This window comes from Lipotes vexillifer, unplaced genomic scaffold, assembly GCF_000442215.2.
Source record: "Lipotes vexillifer unplaced genomic scaffold, Lipotes_vexillifer_v1.1 scaffold2542, whole genome shotgun sequence".
Lineage (NCBI taxonomy): Eukaryota > Metazoa > Chordata > Mammalia > Artiodactyla > Lipotidae > Lipotes > Lipotes vexillifer.
The window spans coordinates 29,538-47,133 of NW_006773210.1; the positions used below are offsets into that span (position 1 = coordinate 29,538).

The following is a 17,596-nucleotide window of genomic DNA, read 5'->3' on the forward strand; positions in this document are numbered from 1 at the left end:
TTTGTGACATTTTGTTACTTTGAACAGAACTTTAATAACAAAATTAGTCTTTGTGACACTATTAGGTAGAAAGATTAATTTGAGAATTTTGGATGATTTCAAACTTTGAAGAGGCAGGTTGGTAAGACCTTTATGTGGGGGGGGATTGTACCATGCCTATATTTCAATAACTTTAAAATCAAAACACATTATTCCCTTCTGTACATAAGTATCTTATGGCTTTGGGCAATTATTTAACTTCTTTTCTGTGTTTCAGTGCGATTTAATCTACTTAAATTAGCTCATTAACTTTGATTTAGAAAAATATTTTTAAAGTTTCTTTTATTTTTATTTGGATGCCCTGCTTACTGGTTCATTTTTTTGTTTTGCTTTGTTTTGTTTTATTTTCAGTTGTGGAAGAAGGACTCTGGGAAAATGGCCTCTCCTACGAATGTCGGACGCTGCTCTTCAAAGCGATCCACAATCTGTTAGAAAGGTAAGAGAAGGAATATCATCACGATGGTTTTGACACACCCAAGTATAATGCTAGATACTCAGAGGGTTTCCTGTAATTCTGAAAACACTTTCACATACAACTTTATAAAAATGTATATAAATCTCTTCTTTCTTTTTATATTGATACAATTTCAAACTTAGAGAATTTCTAGGAGTGGCACAAAGTACTCCATATATCCTTTCACACAACTTCACTAACAGTTTTTCTTTTGCCCAGTTTGCTTTATAATTTGTGTGATTCCTCACCCTCTCACCCACCCTGCTTTTGCACCCAATGTGAATCATGTGTGTGCATGTGTGTGCATTCAGATTTATTCCCTCAAACGCCTGAGAGTCATTTACACATTTGAGATTCTTTTTCTGTAACTCCAAAGTATTTAGGTGTACATTTCCTGAGGACAAGGACATCCTCTCCTATAAGCCCAGTACAATTATGAAAATTAGGAAATAAAACCTTGATAAAATGCCATTATCTAATCCGTAGTTCAACTCAGATGTTCCCATTTGTCCCAGTTACGTTCTTTTTAGCTTAACCTCCCTCCCCCAAGATTACTCTGTAATCATGCATTATATTTAGTTCTCATGTCATTTTAAATCTAGAAGAGTTCCTTAACCTTTCTTTTTCTTTCTCAACATTGACATTTTGGACGAGTTAAGGCCATATGTTTTATATAATGTACCTCAATTTGAGATAGTTTCCTCATGATTAGATTTAGTTTATGCTTCTTCAATAGGAGTACCATAGAAATTATGTTGTGTCCTTCTCAGTGTATCGAAAGAGGAGGCCCATTTGTTGAGCCTCTCATTATTGACGATTATTAACATTGATCTCTCTTGTGAGTGGTGGTCTGCCAAGGTTCTCCACTGTAGATTAATAAGTAACTATGATCTTTGTTATTTCTGTCTTTGAAATTAATAAGTAATTTGTGGCCAGATCCAACGAGATTGTGTAATTATCCCATTTGTTATGAAATTCTGAGTCACTTGGTTAAGCTTCTATTGGTGGTCCTTGTCTATATCAATTATTACTTGTATGACTGTAATGTCACCATTCCTTCTATTAGTTGGCATTCTTTTGTAAAGAAAAGATTTTCAATTTCTGCCATGGACTTATTATGTATTTCTCTCTCTCTCTTAATCTTTCTATCTATATGAATTTGGAAAAGAGGGATTCCTGTACTACTCAGTGAATTATAATTTATCACTATCATTTAGTTTGATGCCTAAGTACTTGCCGATTCGGCTGGAGGGAAGCCCCTTCATGAGGGCTCCTGTGGTTTTTTGACCTGTCCTCATCATTGTTTGAGCACCTCCTTACTTGCTGGCATAACAATATGTCCCAGGCTCTGGATGGTGTTTTAAGGGGAGGCATAGATGAGAAAGAATGGATTATTTAAGAATGTCTGTGGGAAAAACTTTGTACTTCCTTCCCTGAGTTTATAGTTCTTTTAGGTGATCAAAACTGGAAGGACATTCTAGTACCTTTAAGTTTCTTATCCAAGCTATTATCTAGGGTAATATCACTGCAATATCACTGCTTAGGATTCTTAAGTTACAGTTAATAAGTTGTCATAATTTAAGTCACTCAGAAAGACCTTTCCCACCAAATTTATCTATTTTTCATTCTGAACTTTTGTTCCTCCTTCTGTGATTTGGAGTAGACCTAGAGGCTGTTACTAAGGCAGTATATTTTAGAAGCATTGATTTTAAGAGTTGAGTACTCTTAAATATTCCAGATATTTGGCAGTTCTTTCTCCCATTGCAAAACAAAACAAAACAAAACACACGTATACACAAAGTCCCTTCAGGAAAATGTGGAAAATTTACTATTTCCATAATCCTGTGCCAGAATAAAGCTCTTATATCTGTATAGTAATTAACGTACCTCTAAACACAGTCCTTTTAACATAATTTTTAAAAATTAATTAATTAATTTTATTTTTGGCTGCGTTGGGTCTTCATTTCTGCGTGCAGGCTTTCTCTAGTTGCGGTGAGCAGGGGCTACTCGTTGTGATGCGCGGGCTTCTCATTGCAGTGGCTTCTCTTGCTGTGGAGCACAGGCTCTAGGCGCATGGGCTTCAGTAGTTGTGGCTCGTGGGCTCAGTAGTTGTGGCTCGCAGGCTCTACAGCGCAGGCTCAGTAGTTGTGGCACATGGCCTTAGTTGCTCTGCAGCACGTGGGATCTCCCTAGACCAGGGCTTGAACCCATGCCCCCTGCATTGGCAGGCGGATTCTCAACCACTGCGCCACCAGGGAAGTCCCAATAATTTTTTAATGTATATGGAACAAAGTACATATTTTTAAAATTGTAGCTCACTGTGTTGTTTTTATATCATAATTCTTTTCAGAAAAATATTAATGAATTTGTGATTGAATTGTATTCTTTTTAGTATTTTGTGTTTTAAATGGTAGCATGTTTCTTTGTTGGAAGAAAATTAGAAGAGCAGAAAAACTGGGAGAAAAGAGAAATGCAGAAAATTAATTTATTCTGTGCTCATGTATTCAGAGTTTATGATAGAAACTGTAGTCTAGGTCAGATTGAATTATTATTTTATAAGAAAGTTAATTGTGTCATATGCAGTATGTCAAACAATAAAGCTTGAGATAGTTCAGAAGAACTTTGGGTTGGGCCTTGGTTTGATTTCAAGGTCCGTTATTTGGACAGTTGCCCTAACCTCACAAAGTCTTAGTTAATGCCCTTTAAATTAAATGTAGGATACTATGCATCTTGAGCTTTTGTTAGATGTTGTATATGATGCCTGCCACATAATACTTGACCTATTTTCAATAATTATTAATTCCTTTTCCCCATAAATGATTATTTTGCGTATTTTAATTTGAATCCTCCTATAGGAGTTTATTTTGAAACAAAACAGTGCTTCTTTTAGAAAATAATGAATAATTAAGCTGTTCAGCTCCCTTTCTACTATTAGAATGGATGAGTTGAGATTCTTTTGAAAATTTTTAATAGTTCTTTTGTCCTTTAAAATAATATTGTCTTTTCATCAAACTTTAAGTAACTGTGTTATATGAATGAAAATTACCCTACTCATGAGACAGGGAAGCATTTTACATGACTGTTTTTAGCTCTCTTTATTCATTGTCAACAGAAACTGGGTTGGCTAATACATGCTTGCCCTTTTGTTCTTCTCATAGCTTAGAGCACTTGCGGTAACTTACTTATCTGTTTACAACCTAAATTTATTGAATTACAGTTTACTATCTTACTCTCAGCAATTTTCTGTTATGTCTTTGCATTTCTATTTAGATAAGATTGACTTAGTTTCGCTAACAGAAGTATTGATATTACTATTTCCAAGGTTGGACACAACATTAAAAGTCAGTTAGTCTGTTTACCCAGCTAATTCTGGAATACCATTCTAAGTATAATATCCTTTTTATGTGGTCCTCCATCCTTTCCTTGAATACTTCTGATTATGTGAGCCGAACTTTCTAAAGTTCTTTTCATCTTCTGAGAATACTCACTGTTAGAAAGTCTTTCTTATGCTGAGCAGAAGTCTGTCTCCCTGTAGTTTTCTTTTCTTTACCTTGATTCTGTTCTTTGGGGGTCATATATAATTCATCTAATCCTACTTCCATGGGGTGGCCTGTTTACTATCTTGGTCCCCTAAGTTATTTATTTTTCCTTGTTTGTGGTTCTTACTATATATTACTATATATCCTTATATATTCTTACTATATATCCTCACTGCTTTCCTCCAGCCTTCCAGATATTCCTCTAGTCAGTTCAGTTCTCTTCATTTTGATTGCCACTGACCTACTTTAAAACTTCATAAGTGTTTCACGAAGTATTGCAGTGGCCTCTTTAATCAATCAGGTTAGACGCAGTTATGCTGCAGTAACAAAAGACCTTGAAAGCTCTTACTGTCTTTTGACAGTTGAGGTTCATTTCTTGCTCATGCTGCTGACCATTGTGAGTCATTTACTGCAGCACTGCTCTATGTCCTCTTACCTCCAGGCCGGAATTATGCTGTTGGGGCACCCCCTGTCAAAGATACCTGATAAAGAGCAAAGAGCAATGGCAAAATACATAATAGCGCATTCATTGAAGCCTCTGTTCAGAAGTGGCACATGCCATCTCTGCTCATATTCCATTGACCAAGACATTTACCACCAAGCTTAAAGTCAAGTGGATGAGAAGGTATTATCCATCAGTGGGAGGTACCAAAGTCACATGGCCAAGCTTGATGTCAGTGGGACAGGGAGGGATAGCGCATATTTGGGAAAAGGATACAATCTACCATACCTCTTAATTGAGGTCTTCTCTCTTCTAATAACCTATACTCCAAACAGGTGCTGTTTATATTACTAAAAACACAGGTATGTTTCTAAGACACAATTATCAATGTATTTATACATGTTTTTGAAACCTTTGAGCCGTATTGGCTTCTTACGGTATTTTCTTCACCTGTGATTTCTGAGTCAGAATTTCAGTATCTGAAAGTGTGTAGGCCTTCTAAGTCTTATGGTTTTAGATCATACAACCATGGTTATTTTTCCTCTCTTAGAAGGTAGTGTGCTTCCTGTTTTCTTAATGATCAATTATCCCTTTTTGGCAAAATGACCAGAATAGTAAAATACCATTTTGTTTCTTTACTTCTATAGAATCTGCTAATTTGACTTGACTCCCCCGCTTCACCCCTTTGTGCCTGCTTTCTCTCTCTTTCTCTTTTTAAAAATAATGCTCTATTTCAGACTGTTCTTCATCAGTCTTTGCAATTTCATGGGATTTTGTATGTATTTCTAATGAACTTGTCAAAGGTTACACTTAGTATTTTAAGTTTAGGTTGTCTCACACTCCTCAGTAATAGAAAAGCACTTTGCTGTGAATAGAGTTTGGAAAACAAAAACCTGCAGGTTTTTTCAGAAATTTCATTTGGCATTTTTAATATTGCAGATTTAATGGCTATTACTCTTATGTTATTATAATTTGTATAGTTTTCATAATATACCATATCCTTCTCATGTAACTATTTAAATAAAGTAAGACATTTGGTTGAAAAGCTTTAAAACAAATCCAGGAAATGTGTGCAGTTCATATTACCCAGAGTTTCTATTAATGCTTCAGTGATTTGCACCACATATGGGACTTATGAAAATCTTGCTTTTGTAGCTTTGAAGAAATACTTAAAATGTCTGCCATAGTGCTGTCAAATTGTTATTATGTGTGGTAGTATACTTTAATTATAATTTTCTTAAGTTTTTAAAATTAAACACAGCTGATTTTGATGGAAAGGTTTTGTTGTGTTTTTTTTCCCCCCCTCTAAAATGCAAATCATTGCTTTGCACACAATGGAAGATTACATGGGTCTCTTGAAGCTGTTATGCTCTGTCCGGTCCATGCTTACTTAGGGAGACTTTAATCTGTGGGTATTTGATATTTGTAAAGCATAATGGCTCTTTGGAGTAGTGCATTGGTGCTGCTTTCCTAATGGATTGTCAGCCTGTTCACCCATGGTAGTTTATAACACAGCTGTAAAATTGCCTTGGCTCAGAGCTTCTTATTTGCCAAGAGTTGGTGTTTAGAGTGAAGATACTCAATTTGGAAAAGTACAGTAAAAATAACATGGAGAAAATTGGAATTATATGATAACAGTAACATCATATTTGTAAATTAGTAGCTTTCAGTGCCCTGTGGTATTGTGATCCAATAGAGGTGATTATCAGGGCAAAGGAGCAAGGTCCTTGGATGTGGTGGTTCAAGGATTTCAAGGCGACGAATATATTCAGTAGAGAATGGTGATAGAGTATAGCCCTAGTTGAAGAAATGGTTATGTGATACTGCAACATTGAGGATCCTTTGGTAAATAAGATGATTAGAGGAGCTGGAAATGAGTAATTAATAAATTCCCATTTTGTTAAATTGCTACAGTGTGCAGTTCTTTAAAAGAAGTAGAAAAATGAGCCTTCAGACCTCAGGGGCATGTGCATTAAAGGAAGGGATACTACAGACATTGTAGACACAAGTGAATGAAAGCATATATCTAATTGTAAATGTCTAGAGAAAAACATGTTCACCCTAAGACTAATTATTTCATCTATTAATATTTTTAGGACTGGGAAAGGATTAAGACTTTAAATTTAAATTTATTATTATTATTAGTGTGGTTAGAGAGTGGGATTAGGCACTAAATGTTTGAAAGTCAAATGGATGTTCCAGGTGAGGCTAGTCCTACAAAAGACCTTAGCCTTGCAGAGATTTTGGAGAGGGTGGAAATAATAGGAATTACTTGGCCAGAGGAGACAGCATCCACTAGGGCACAGTAGGAATCCAAAGTAATGAAGATAGAAGGGATTAGTGGAAAAAGGTTTCTTCCGCCTTAAATTATATGGGTTGGGGTTTTTTGTTTTTGTTTTTAGTTGGGAATTGAGAGCACTGCAGTTTCTTGGGAGGAGACTTCATACATGTTTGAAGTAAATTGGATTGGTGAGGTAAAGATTTTGATGCTGGTGAGGATGTTCTGGTACGAAGTTATATAAAATTTAGTCTATCTAAGTAGCTCTGTAAGCAGATGATAACACTATCCTTGGACTTTTTAAATCTATGAAAACTGTCACACCTGCGTAATGTGAGGGGCGCAGAAGAGCGAAGCCAGTGGTGGCTCCCTTCTAAACCTCCCAACTGTCCCGTCTGGGAAATGGCTTGCTGATTTATGCTGCGGCTGCGGCTGTGGCTCTTGTAAACGTAGGTCAGGTCTGCCCATGGCTTTGGGGTTAGAGACTGGGGCTTGCCAGCTTCAGAGTCAAGTTGTTCTTGTAGTTAATTGTTTAGAGCTGTTGGACATGACACAGAAACATGTACACACACACACAACCTGATTTCTTTTTCATTTTTCAGCACGTGTTTGTTTCTTTTCTTCTTGAAACAGTGATTTTTTAGGGAGGTAGTAGGGGGCTTGGAATTATTTCTAAAGAGGAATACTTACCTAGAACTGTTGCTTACAAAACATTTTATAAATCTGAAATCACATTGTGATCTTTAAAGATAATATTGAACTACTTTACAGAATTTTGTCATATCTTAATAGTAAGGTAATTTTGAAAATCTCAATAACAATGCTTGGCGTTACTGAGTGGACAGCCAGGGTTAACTGATACATAGTCTTAGCACTATTTGTGATGTTGATTTATAGCACTTTTTGGCAGATGAAGTTTGTCTGCTAGGTTTATATATTTATCAACTTAAATATAAATTTTGTCCCTCAAAAAACAGTAAAATAAAGGTTGATAGAGTTATAAAAGAGGGAAATTATATTTCTGATATTCTGTAGTTTTTATACCTTAGCATTCTCTCTCAAAAAGATTTGCTTAACTTTGTTCTTCAAGTATAATTAAAACATATGGGCAGTAGTGCCAGTCTTCCTAAACATTTATTCTATTCTATTGTGTTCTGTTCTGTTCTCTTCTATTCTATTCTGTTTATTTTTGGCTGCGTTGGGTCTTTGTTGCTGCACACAGCTTTCTCTAGTTGCGGTGAGCTGGGACTACTCTTCATTGCGGCGCGTGGGCCTCTCCTTGCGATGGGTTCTCTTGTTGTGGAGCACGGGCTCTAGGTGCCCAGGCTTCAGTAGTTGTGTCACGCGCACTTAGTAGTTGTGGCTCGCGGGCTCTAGAGCGCAGGCTCAGTAGTTGTGGCACACGGGCTTTGTTGCTCTGCGGCATGTGGGATCTTCCTGGACCAGGGCTCCAACCGGTGTCCCCTGCATTGGTAGGCGGATTATTAACCACTGCGCCACCAGGGAAGTCCCTTCCTAAAGTTTTCTAACACCTATGTGAATTTTCACACGTTGAGTATCTACTATGATTTTAGTCTGGAGTGAGTGGTGATGAACTATAAAGAAATGAAATACATAATTTTTTTCTACCTCAAACACATGCACACAAGAAAATTCAAATAACAGTGTGAGTTTGGCCATGATTAGTGGTTACAAACAAGAAGGGTAACAGTATTATACTGCAAATAGGAAAATACTCATTGGTGTATAATAGCATTCATTTCTCAGATATTTATTGAAGACCTATTATTTTAGAGCAGAACATAAAGCATGTTACATAATAGGCACTTAAATATTTGTTGAATATTGCCAGTAAATAAGGTAGATAACTGTGTCTGCCCCCAAATTGCTCATAGCTTCTTGGGAGAAAATAGCCACAGAAATGATTCATTACAACTCAGTGGAGAGAGTACAGAGTTGTAGATGTTAGAATGCTGTGCTGATCTGGGACAGAAAGGATGAATAGAATTAAATAGAGGAGGAAGGGATAGAATGGGATAGGCAGGGATTCTAGGCCAAAGCAGGGTTAGTAGTGATTAATGGTAGTGTTTAGTACAGAAGTTCTCACTCTAGGATCTGCTTCAGAGTTCATCAACACTATGGAATTGTACACAGTATTTTGCTTTTCCTTGTGTTTTTTAGGAGAAAGAGTCTGTAATAACTTTCATTAGATTTTTTTTTAACATAGAATCATGACCCCAGAATGATTGAGAACCAAGAGCTTATTAGTACCACAATATTATCTGCTCCTGAGCCAGCATAGTCCCAGGTATCAATCAGGTGGTAGAACTGTCTTTCTTAGCAAAGCCACATGTCTCATCACATTTCTTCCCGTAACTTAAAGTACAAAACACCAGATGGAAATACTTTCTGTATTGCTTAGTCTTGGAGGCTCCATGTGTATCTGTATACGTGTGTGTATGCGTGTGTGTGTGTGAGTGTGTGTGTGTGTGAGAGAGAGAGAGAGAGAGAGAGAGAGAGAGAGAAAGAGAGGGAGAGGGAGAGGGAGAGTTAGTTTCTCTTTTGGACCAGCCACAGTTGAGATTTAAGAGACTGAGGAGCATAAAAATTGATGATGATAGTTGCTGAGTTCTTTTTACCTGTTTCTTGAGTTAAAAGAAACTTTGCCTTCATACTTAACCATATCTACATCTAACTCAGAAATTCTTTAATTCTCTATTGAGTTGCAGGTCAGGGCAGAGAAAGGGGGCACATTCAGCATCTTCATTAATTTGGTTCCAACCTTCTCTGAGGTACTTGGTGACTTTGCTAACTTTCTGCCACATCACTGGTGACAGTATGACTTTTGACGACTCCCTTATGCAGAAATAAGTCAGTTGCAAATCCAAACTGTGTTAAAAACACTGCTTCGTTCAGTGCAATTGTGTGTTTTCATGTTTTCCTTTCAGTGAGAGGGAAATCACTGATCACATAGAAGCTGATTAGTGGTTGAAAATCACGTAAATCATTCATGACTCTCATTTGGAACCAGATGATTTTGGATTGAAGAATCAGTAGTTTCCATGGCTGTTTGGCGTATTAGTGATAATAACCTTCTGTTGACTTTGCCTGACAAAGAAATATGATCTGTAGTGGAAACTCCAGGAGATACATTAGCACAGAGAGTTAGGCTCCCACCATTTTCATTAGCTTTTTGCCTTTTGCCTTTGTCCTTGAGTGGTCTTGGCTGTGCACTGCTGCTCTTGCACTCCAATCCCTCATTTGTTCTGGAATGAAAACAGTAAATAGAATTTGTGGGTTTTACTTCATAGAAGGGCAAGGGTTTTGAAACAAACTTTATACATTGTCCTCTTTAATTTATGTTTTTCTTTCATATTATACTGTCTAAAGCCTTGAAGTTTTTTCTATCCATAAACTGTAAAATTATGTTTTCTCTGTTGTTGAATAAATGATTCTTTTGAATTCTGACCTTCAAGACTTATGAGATAATGAAGTGGTATTTATTTAAGTGAAGATGTGTGTCAGTAGAAGACATTGTTTAATGTTTGATGTGATGCTGTACATGAAAGCAATGAAATATTGCTTTCATTCTAAGCATTATTGATTTTAAGATACACCTTCAATTTAATAACAGCTTTTGGAGAATAAAGAAACATTAATCAATTACAAGATAGACCTGGGGTTTAAAAATGAGTAAAGAACTGAGGAAATGTGACAGCATATATGTAGTCTACCTAAAAAACACAGTTAAGTCCCTTAACTAGGGAATAAACTGTGGTGATTTTATTTTTCAGTTTTCTTCTTGAGCACTTTCACCCTATTGTGTATTCCATATTTTTTTATTCTAACTTTAATGGAGTCATATAGTCTTTAACCCTAAAAACCAAGTTCACTTATCATCTTAGGAAAACAGACTGGTTACTTTGAAAATGATTTTTTTTTTTTCATTGTGAGCAAGGAAGATTGTTGTAGAAGTTCATTTTCAAAATAAAACTAGTTGAAGCAAGTGACTTTTTGATGAGACACTGCTTCAGATTGGCTCTGCCCATAGGGAGTTACATTGTGGCCAGCAGAAACTATTGCCATTTACTAATGCAAATCTGTAATGAGTTGGGCGAAGGCTTGAACTGTTTCCATCCTCCTTGATGGAGTGGAAAAGTATTAGAGATTACTGTATTTCATCAGTTTTAAAATGCACATTTTCTCCCACATTTTTATATTGTTAAAATTAGGGATGCTGTTTACAAATGATGGCATCTCACAATTGACTGGAGTTAGGATATAGTTGTCATCTGCCTGTAGTCTAGTGAACTTGAGCATAGTTACTTATATTGTTGTCACTTCAACTGAATTGTGTGCACCTTGGGTATTATATGAGTTGAGTTCAGTTGCCATTAACATGTCTTCAGAAAGAGTGCCCTGTGATTTGACACGGAAAAATATTGTACACAAAACGGCATGAAAACAGAGGCGGGGCACAATTTAGATATGAAGAAAGCAAAATATTCACTACTGAAGAAATGACTGCAGTTCCTCATTTTTTTGCAAAGCCACAATCAAGTGCTTTACCACGTCTACAAAAGGAAAATACCTAATTAGAAGAGGCTATGCTATGCTTTTATTACCGAAATCCCTGCTAAAGAATTGACTACCACACACCAAGCAAGAAAGATCCAGCATTAAAACTTGCAAAAAGGGTGTCAGTGGCTTGGAAGAATATCTCTGAAGTACTCTTAAGAAATGCTGCCTATATTCCCAACATTCTTGATCATACAAAAGTTAATATAGAAGTGTGATTGTATTTGAAGCAATTCAAAAGTGTAAGATGTTTCAGGAATATATCAACCAATTAATTCTGATTTTTTTTACATGTATAAGAATAATACATAATAAAAATCTATACCCAAAGTCAGAAAATTCTTTCAGTAAGTATAGTGTAAGAATTTTAAGTAGTAGGAAAACATTTTGGCAGTTTAATTGGTGATGTTTTTATTTTCAGTGGTGGAGCTTATCTGTGATCATTAATTCAGCAACTTGCTAATTTGTTATTGAAACTGTATTCTTGATGTAATTATTGTAGGTGCCTAATGGATAAGAACTTCGTTAGGATTGGGAAATGGTTTGTCCGACCCTATGAAAAAGATGAAAAGCCGGTCAACAAAAGGTGAGTCTGTAGAATTCTTTTGGGTTTTTGGTTTCTTTTGCTTGACCACAGCTATCTTTGGGGAAGAGGTGAATGGAGGAAGTAGCTTTTATTTATTTTCCAGTAATGTTAGTAGTTTAGATGTTTGAAATAGATTCCTGGATCACATTTTATTAAATACTCTATTATAAATTTTTGTGGAGTATTAAATTTTGACTAGAAAAATGATTATCAGTAACCCATGTCTAAGTCCCTTATAACCACACTGTTTGGAATTGAATTACTCTATTTTGTTATTTTCATTATTCTGATTTATCTTTCTTCCTTATAGTGTTACGTGGCATAACTTTAAATCAACAGTCGAATGAATTCAAATGGTGACAGTTTTTGTAGAATTGTTTGATGCCCCTTAAAAGTCAGTCAACACATCCTTGACAGTTGTCAAACCAGAACTGGGAATTACTTCTCTAAATAATCCTAAACTTTTAACCATCATTTATTTATATGCATGGCTTTAAAGGCAGCCTTTGATACTAAACAAATACGGAGTTTTAGATCAATCAAGCCAGAATCAAAAACGAAAACCGTCAAAATCTAATATTTATCTCACTTTCCTTTGAACACAGTGTAGATTTAATTGGAAGTTGGTGACTATTTCTTTTTTTGTAGAGCTGGGCACACAATCTTGATGCTATTTTACTATCCATGAACTTGCCCTAAGCTAAGGGTCCCAGCTTCTGGCTGCAGACAGGTGCTCTTGAAACCTTATGTGGTAGATTAGATCTTTTGGATAGCTGGCCAGAATTTCAGCTGGCTACTCCTGCCACTTCTTCCTGAAAGAGATTTAATAGCAGCCTTCTCTCCAGCCTGTATGTCTTAAAGCTTTGATGAAGTGATTTCTGAGCAATGTAACCACTTCCTCATTAACTAAATCTAATTTATGAAAATTGGGATTTCTTTTTTCAAATCAGATAAATTAGGGCCTGGCTTTTTTTTTCTTTTCTCAAATCACCATGAACTTCCTTGAAATACTTCCCCCTTTTTAGTACATTTAGGATTTATTAAAAATTATATTTAAGTAGACAGTAGGTATTATGTGTATCAAAGTTTGCCTGAAAAGGATAATACAGATTTTAGAAAAAGGTACTAGTGTGCATGAGTGTGATTCTGTTTACAGATGCTTTGATTGATGGAGAGGAACTTTTTTTTTCCTTTTATTTTTATCGATTTGGTCTAACTAATGAATGTTTCATGGACATAATTCATCTTAGCATTTTCCTAAAATTTACAGAGGTCTTAGATTTTCCTACTGGTTAAAGTTTGGGCTTTTATTGTCGAGGAGTCTGAATGGTTATATATGGATTTGCTTTAGTGCATTGTTCTTCTTTGCCATTCCTAGTGTGCCTCTCCATGCTTAGTGTGCATTCTCACAGCTGGTCACTGATGAATTGACTGAGCCAGTCCTAAAACTTTTGATCAATAGGTATAGATGTTTGTGTGATGATTTGAGAGGAATTTGTGGATGAAGAAGAAATGTAGAAATAAAAAAGGGATTGAAGGAGTAGCAATTAGTATTTTAATGTAAAAAAATAATGTTTAAAAGTCAGATGTGCTTAATGATCTTTGTATAGCTTGTATATCTTTACACTTTATTTAGATACTCAGAGTCTTCCTAACTTAAGCAAGCCAGATGTAAATAATACATGTAATATATTTGGATATTTGATTTTGTGTAAAACTGGGAGGCTGTTGATTTCTGAGGAATGTAATTAAGTTATTTTATTATTTTTAAGACTTTATATTTGTGGTTGAACCTCGTGGACCTTCGTTTTCTTGTAGTGTAGACATATTGATGATTAAAAAAACTATTTTAGAAGACTTTAACAATTAGAAAACATTTTAAAGCAAAGAGTCAATTAAAAAATTCGGCATTTGCTATAATAAAACTTTATTAGGTGTAATGAGTTTTCCACTCATTCTCTGAGTGGAAAATAGAGCATCTTGTTGCATGTTGAAACAGGATCTCAGTGCTTAAGTCATTTTGGATGGACAGAGTGGCCCTGTAGAGGAGGGCATTTAGAATAAGAAGAGTTGGGATCACATCCCGTACCTCTCTTTACAAGTTATTTGCTTTTAGAAAAGTTGTTTAATTTTTCTGGGGTGAACTTTTATTTTTGCTGTTATTGAATTGATGATAATTAGTATCTTAGAGGGTTATTGTGAAGATTAAATGAGTTAATTGATGTGGCTAGTTTATAATTTAGTTGAGAAAAAGCAAGAACAAATTAATCTTCTTGAAGCTTAATTTTTTTTTTTTTAGTACTACCGATTTAGTAACCAGGGGAGAGGAAAATTTGCTGCCCAGTGTTAAAACACATTGTATATACACATTAATATTTTTAGGAATTCTCTTATTTGATATCATTACCCAGATAAAAGAAATACACTTTTAAAGTAGTGATATTAGCCTATAGATACTTTTTTTCAATAGATTAAAAAGACGATTTAACACACTATTTTATGTAAGCTAAAATAATTCTGATAGTGGCGACAAATGAATATATTGATGATTAGGTTTCACCTGTTCGATTAATGGCATATTATTTTTTGAGCTATCATTTCTCTCCGTATTGATAGCAAAACTAAATCATTTGCTGGTGGACTCTAAAAGAGTTCTCAGTGTTAGATAAGAGATGAAGTTTGGGATAATTATAGAAACTTGACCAGGCAGGTTCAAAAAGATAAAAGAGGGCTTCCCTGGTGGCGCAGTGGTTGAGAGTCCGCCTGCCGGTGCAGGGGACATGGGTTCGAGCCCTGGTCTGGGAAGATCCCACATGCCGCGGAGCAGCTAGGCCCGTGAGCCACAACTACTGAGCCTGCGCGTCTGGAGCCTGTGCTCCGCAACGGGAGAGGCCGCGATAGTGAGAGGCCCGTGCACCGCGATGAAGAGTGGCCCCCACTTGCCACAACTAGAGAAAGCCCTCGCACAGAAACGAAGACCCAACACAGCACAAATAAATAAATAAAAATAAAATTAAAATTAAAAAAAAAAAAGATAAAAGAAATTTATATCATTTTTTTGCTATAGTAGCATATCTTTTGTTACTCATCCTTGGGAATATAATAAGTAGGAAAGAGAACTTGGCTTTGTCCTAAAGAGTTGTGACAACTAACATCAAGCATACAAAATTTCTGATTTCTAAGGTATGTTGAACTTGAAAAAGCCTTTGCTTTCAGAATATTCTTAAAAACAAACCAGTAAAAAAATATGTTCTTTTAAAATAATTTAGAAATTGTTCCAATGATGGAGTTTCTTTCTGTTGGAAAGGTGTTTATTTTCTAATTTAGTCTAGTTTCAACCCACATTTGACTACCACAGAATTTGAAGTTTGTAATTCCTTAGTCTCTGAATGCCAATTTTAGCAAAATAATTGATTGCCCCCAGTAACAGTTTGGACCTTTGATCTTTCCTAGTATCAGGTGTACAGTAGCTGAGTTAACACAAATACCAACTTGCCAGTGCATTTTCTGAATTAATTCACCATTTCTTCCTTGTGAGCAAACCTGCCCTACTCTGGGGTGATACTCCAAATAGCCTCAAATGTTTTCAACTATTCTAATTATTTTTGTGTATGCTGTTAACAGATGCACACGCACATACATGATGGGAAGTACATCACTTTGGGTGCTTTTGTGTCATTTCATCCAGATATTTTCTTGACTCTTAAGCCTGAGATTATTTCTTTAAGTTCTTTTTTTATGTTCTCACACTACCTAATGTGCAAGAGATGCCCTTGTCTTTTGGTTTTAGTAGCAAAACTCTGTTTTTGTGTAACAAGATGAAATATTTTGATGTAGGAGAATATTTTTTAGCACTTTAAAACTTTCATTCCCTCTTTTTCCTCACCCTCCCCTATCGCTTCACCTCTTCTTGTTTTCTTTCCCATCCTCCTCTTTCCTGTACTTCCCTTATATTATAGCCCAGTCATCTGTGTTTCCTTCTTGAGGTGCAAAGATGAAAAGTCAGGGAAAGGGATCTCTCATTAGAGGGTAGACAGACATGTAAACAGTTACTTACAGTGTGAAAGATAAAGGGAATCTCTTATTAGTGTCCAGAAAAATTAAGGTCATTAGTGATGTGGTACCTTTAACGATGACTAGCCAATAGGAAATTCATAAATAAAAGTAATGGGACAACTTGGATTTATTAATCATACATAATAGTTTTACCATATTTTTTTGTCTGTTTTTGGTGGATCTATAAAACAATGTAGTCGTTTTCTGCTGGTTTATTTGATGGAAGATATATCAAAAGGTTCTGTGTATTTCGTCACTTGAATTTGAGAATTGTGTGAAAAGTGAGAAGACAGTGAGGTTAGAGTCCTGGGGAGCATCTACATTTACAGGATGGGTAGAGAAAAAGGAGTACATAAAGGAGACTAGGAAAGGTCAGTGAGAAATGAGAACCAGGAGGATTGGTGTCACCAAAACCATGAATTTTTAAAGTTTCAAGATTAATCAGCTGTGTCTACCAGAGAGGCCACATAAAATACATTCTAAAAGGCAGTTATGCAGCCATGGTGGACATAACATGAGCAGTTTCAGTGCAGTAGTCAATTTCAGGTTGCAGTGGTGAATTTCAGGTTGCAGTAGCCTGAGTTACAAATGGCAGTTGAAATGAAGATAGGAAGGTAGACGTCTTATTATATTTTGTTATAAGTAGCTGCAAAGTAGAAAACGGTTGGATCTAGGAAGGGAGGAGACAAACTTTTAATAAGAGCCTATGATAAAACTAAGTGGTACTGTCTGTTGTTTTTAAAAGTATCTTTCATGTACCAGGCACTCTGCTTTGTACTTTCACACATTATGCATAGAGTGTCAAATTGAAAGACCAGCTCAACCAGAGGTAGCTTGTTTACTTTTTTAAAATTACTTTTTTTTCTTAATAACTGAAAGGCAATTATCACTGTTAGTTTTTGTTTTTTGTCCTATTAGCAGTCTAAAAAGTACACAATAAAAACTTATATCCTGAATATCAGTAATTTATTTTCACAGTTTAAATATATACTGTCAGTTTCAAAAAGGATTTTAAACACCTTACAGTAAGAGGTACACCTTTAAAAAATGTATATATCGGGCTTCCCTGATGGCACAGTGGTTAAGAATCCGCCTGCCAATGCAGGGGACAAGGGTTCGAGCCCTGTTCCGAGAAGATCCCACATGCCACGAAGCAGCTAAGCCCATGCACCGAAACTGCTGAGCCTGTGCTCTGGAGCCCGCGAGCCACAACTACTGAGCCCGCATTCCTGGAGCCGGTGCTCCACAGCAGGAGAGGCCACCGCAGTGAAAAGCCCGTGCACCACAACGAAGAGTGGCCCCCGCTTGCCACAACTAGAGAAGGCCCGCGTGCAGCAACGAAGACTCAACGCAGCCAAAAATAAATAAAACACATACATTTATTTAAAAAATGTATATATATACTGGAGAGGTTTTGTGAATATCATTGTTGTAATTCCTGCTAGAGGACTGAAACTAAGCTGGAAACAGAGCTCTCCTTGATCACCGGTCCATCTAGAAATATGGATGATCTTCCATTAACTGTCTGAGTTTGTGGGACTTACTGAATCCCTCTGGACTTTAGTTTTAGCATTTATTATTTCTAAAATAATTTTCAGTTTTTCGATTCTCTGATTGTAGGGAA

General features: G+C 36.0%; 1 protein-coding gene across 1 annotated transcript in view; it reads left to right on the forward strand.

Moving 5' to 3' along the window:
- Positions 1–395: 395 nt before the first annotated feature.
- MED13L (mediator complex subunit 13L) overlaps positions 396–17,596 on the forward strand; it is a 136,161-nt gene continuing 118,960 nt past the window's right edge. The window contains exons 1-2 of the mRNA XM_007448160.1: positions 396–475; positions 11,833–11,916. Coding sequence (XP_007448222.1) covers positions 11,840–11,916 — 77 coding nt within the window. The 5' untranslated portion in view covers positions 396–475; positions 11,833–11,839. The remainder of the gene's footprint in view (positions 476–11,832; positions 11,917–17,596) is intronic.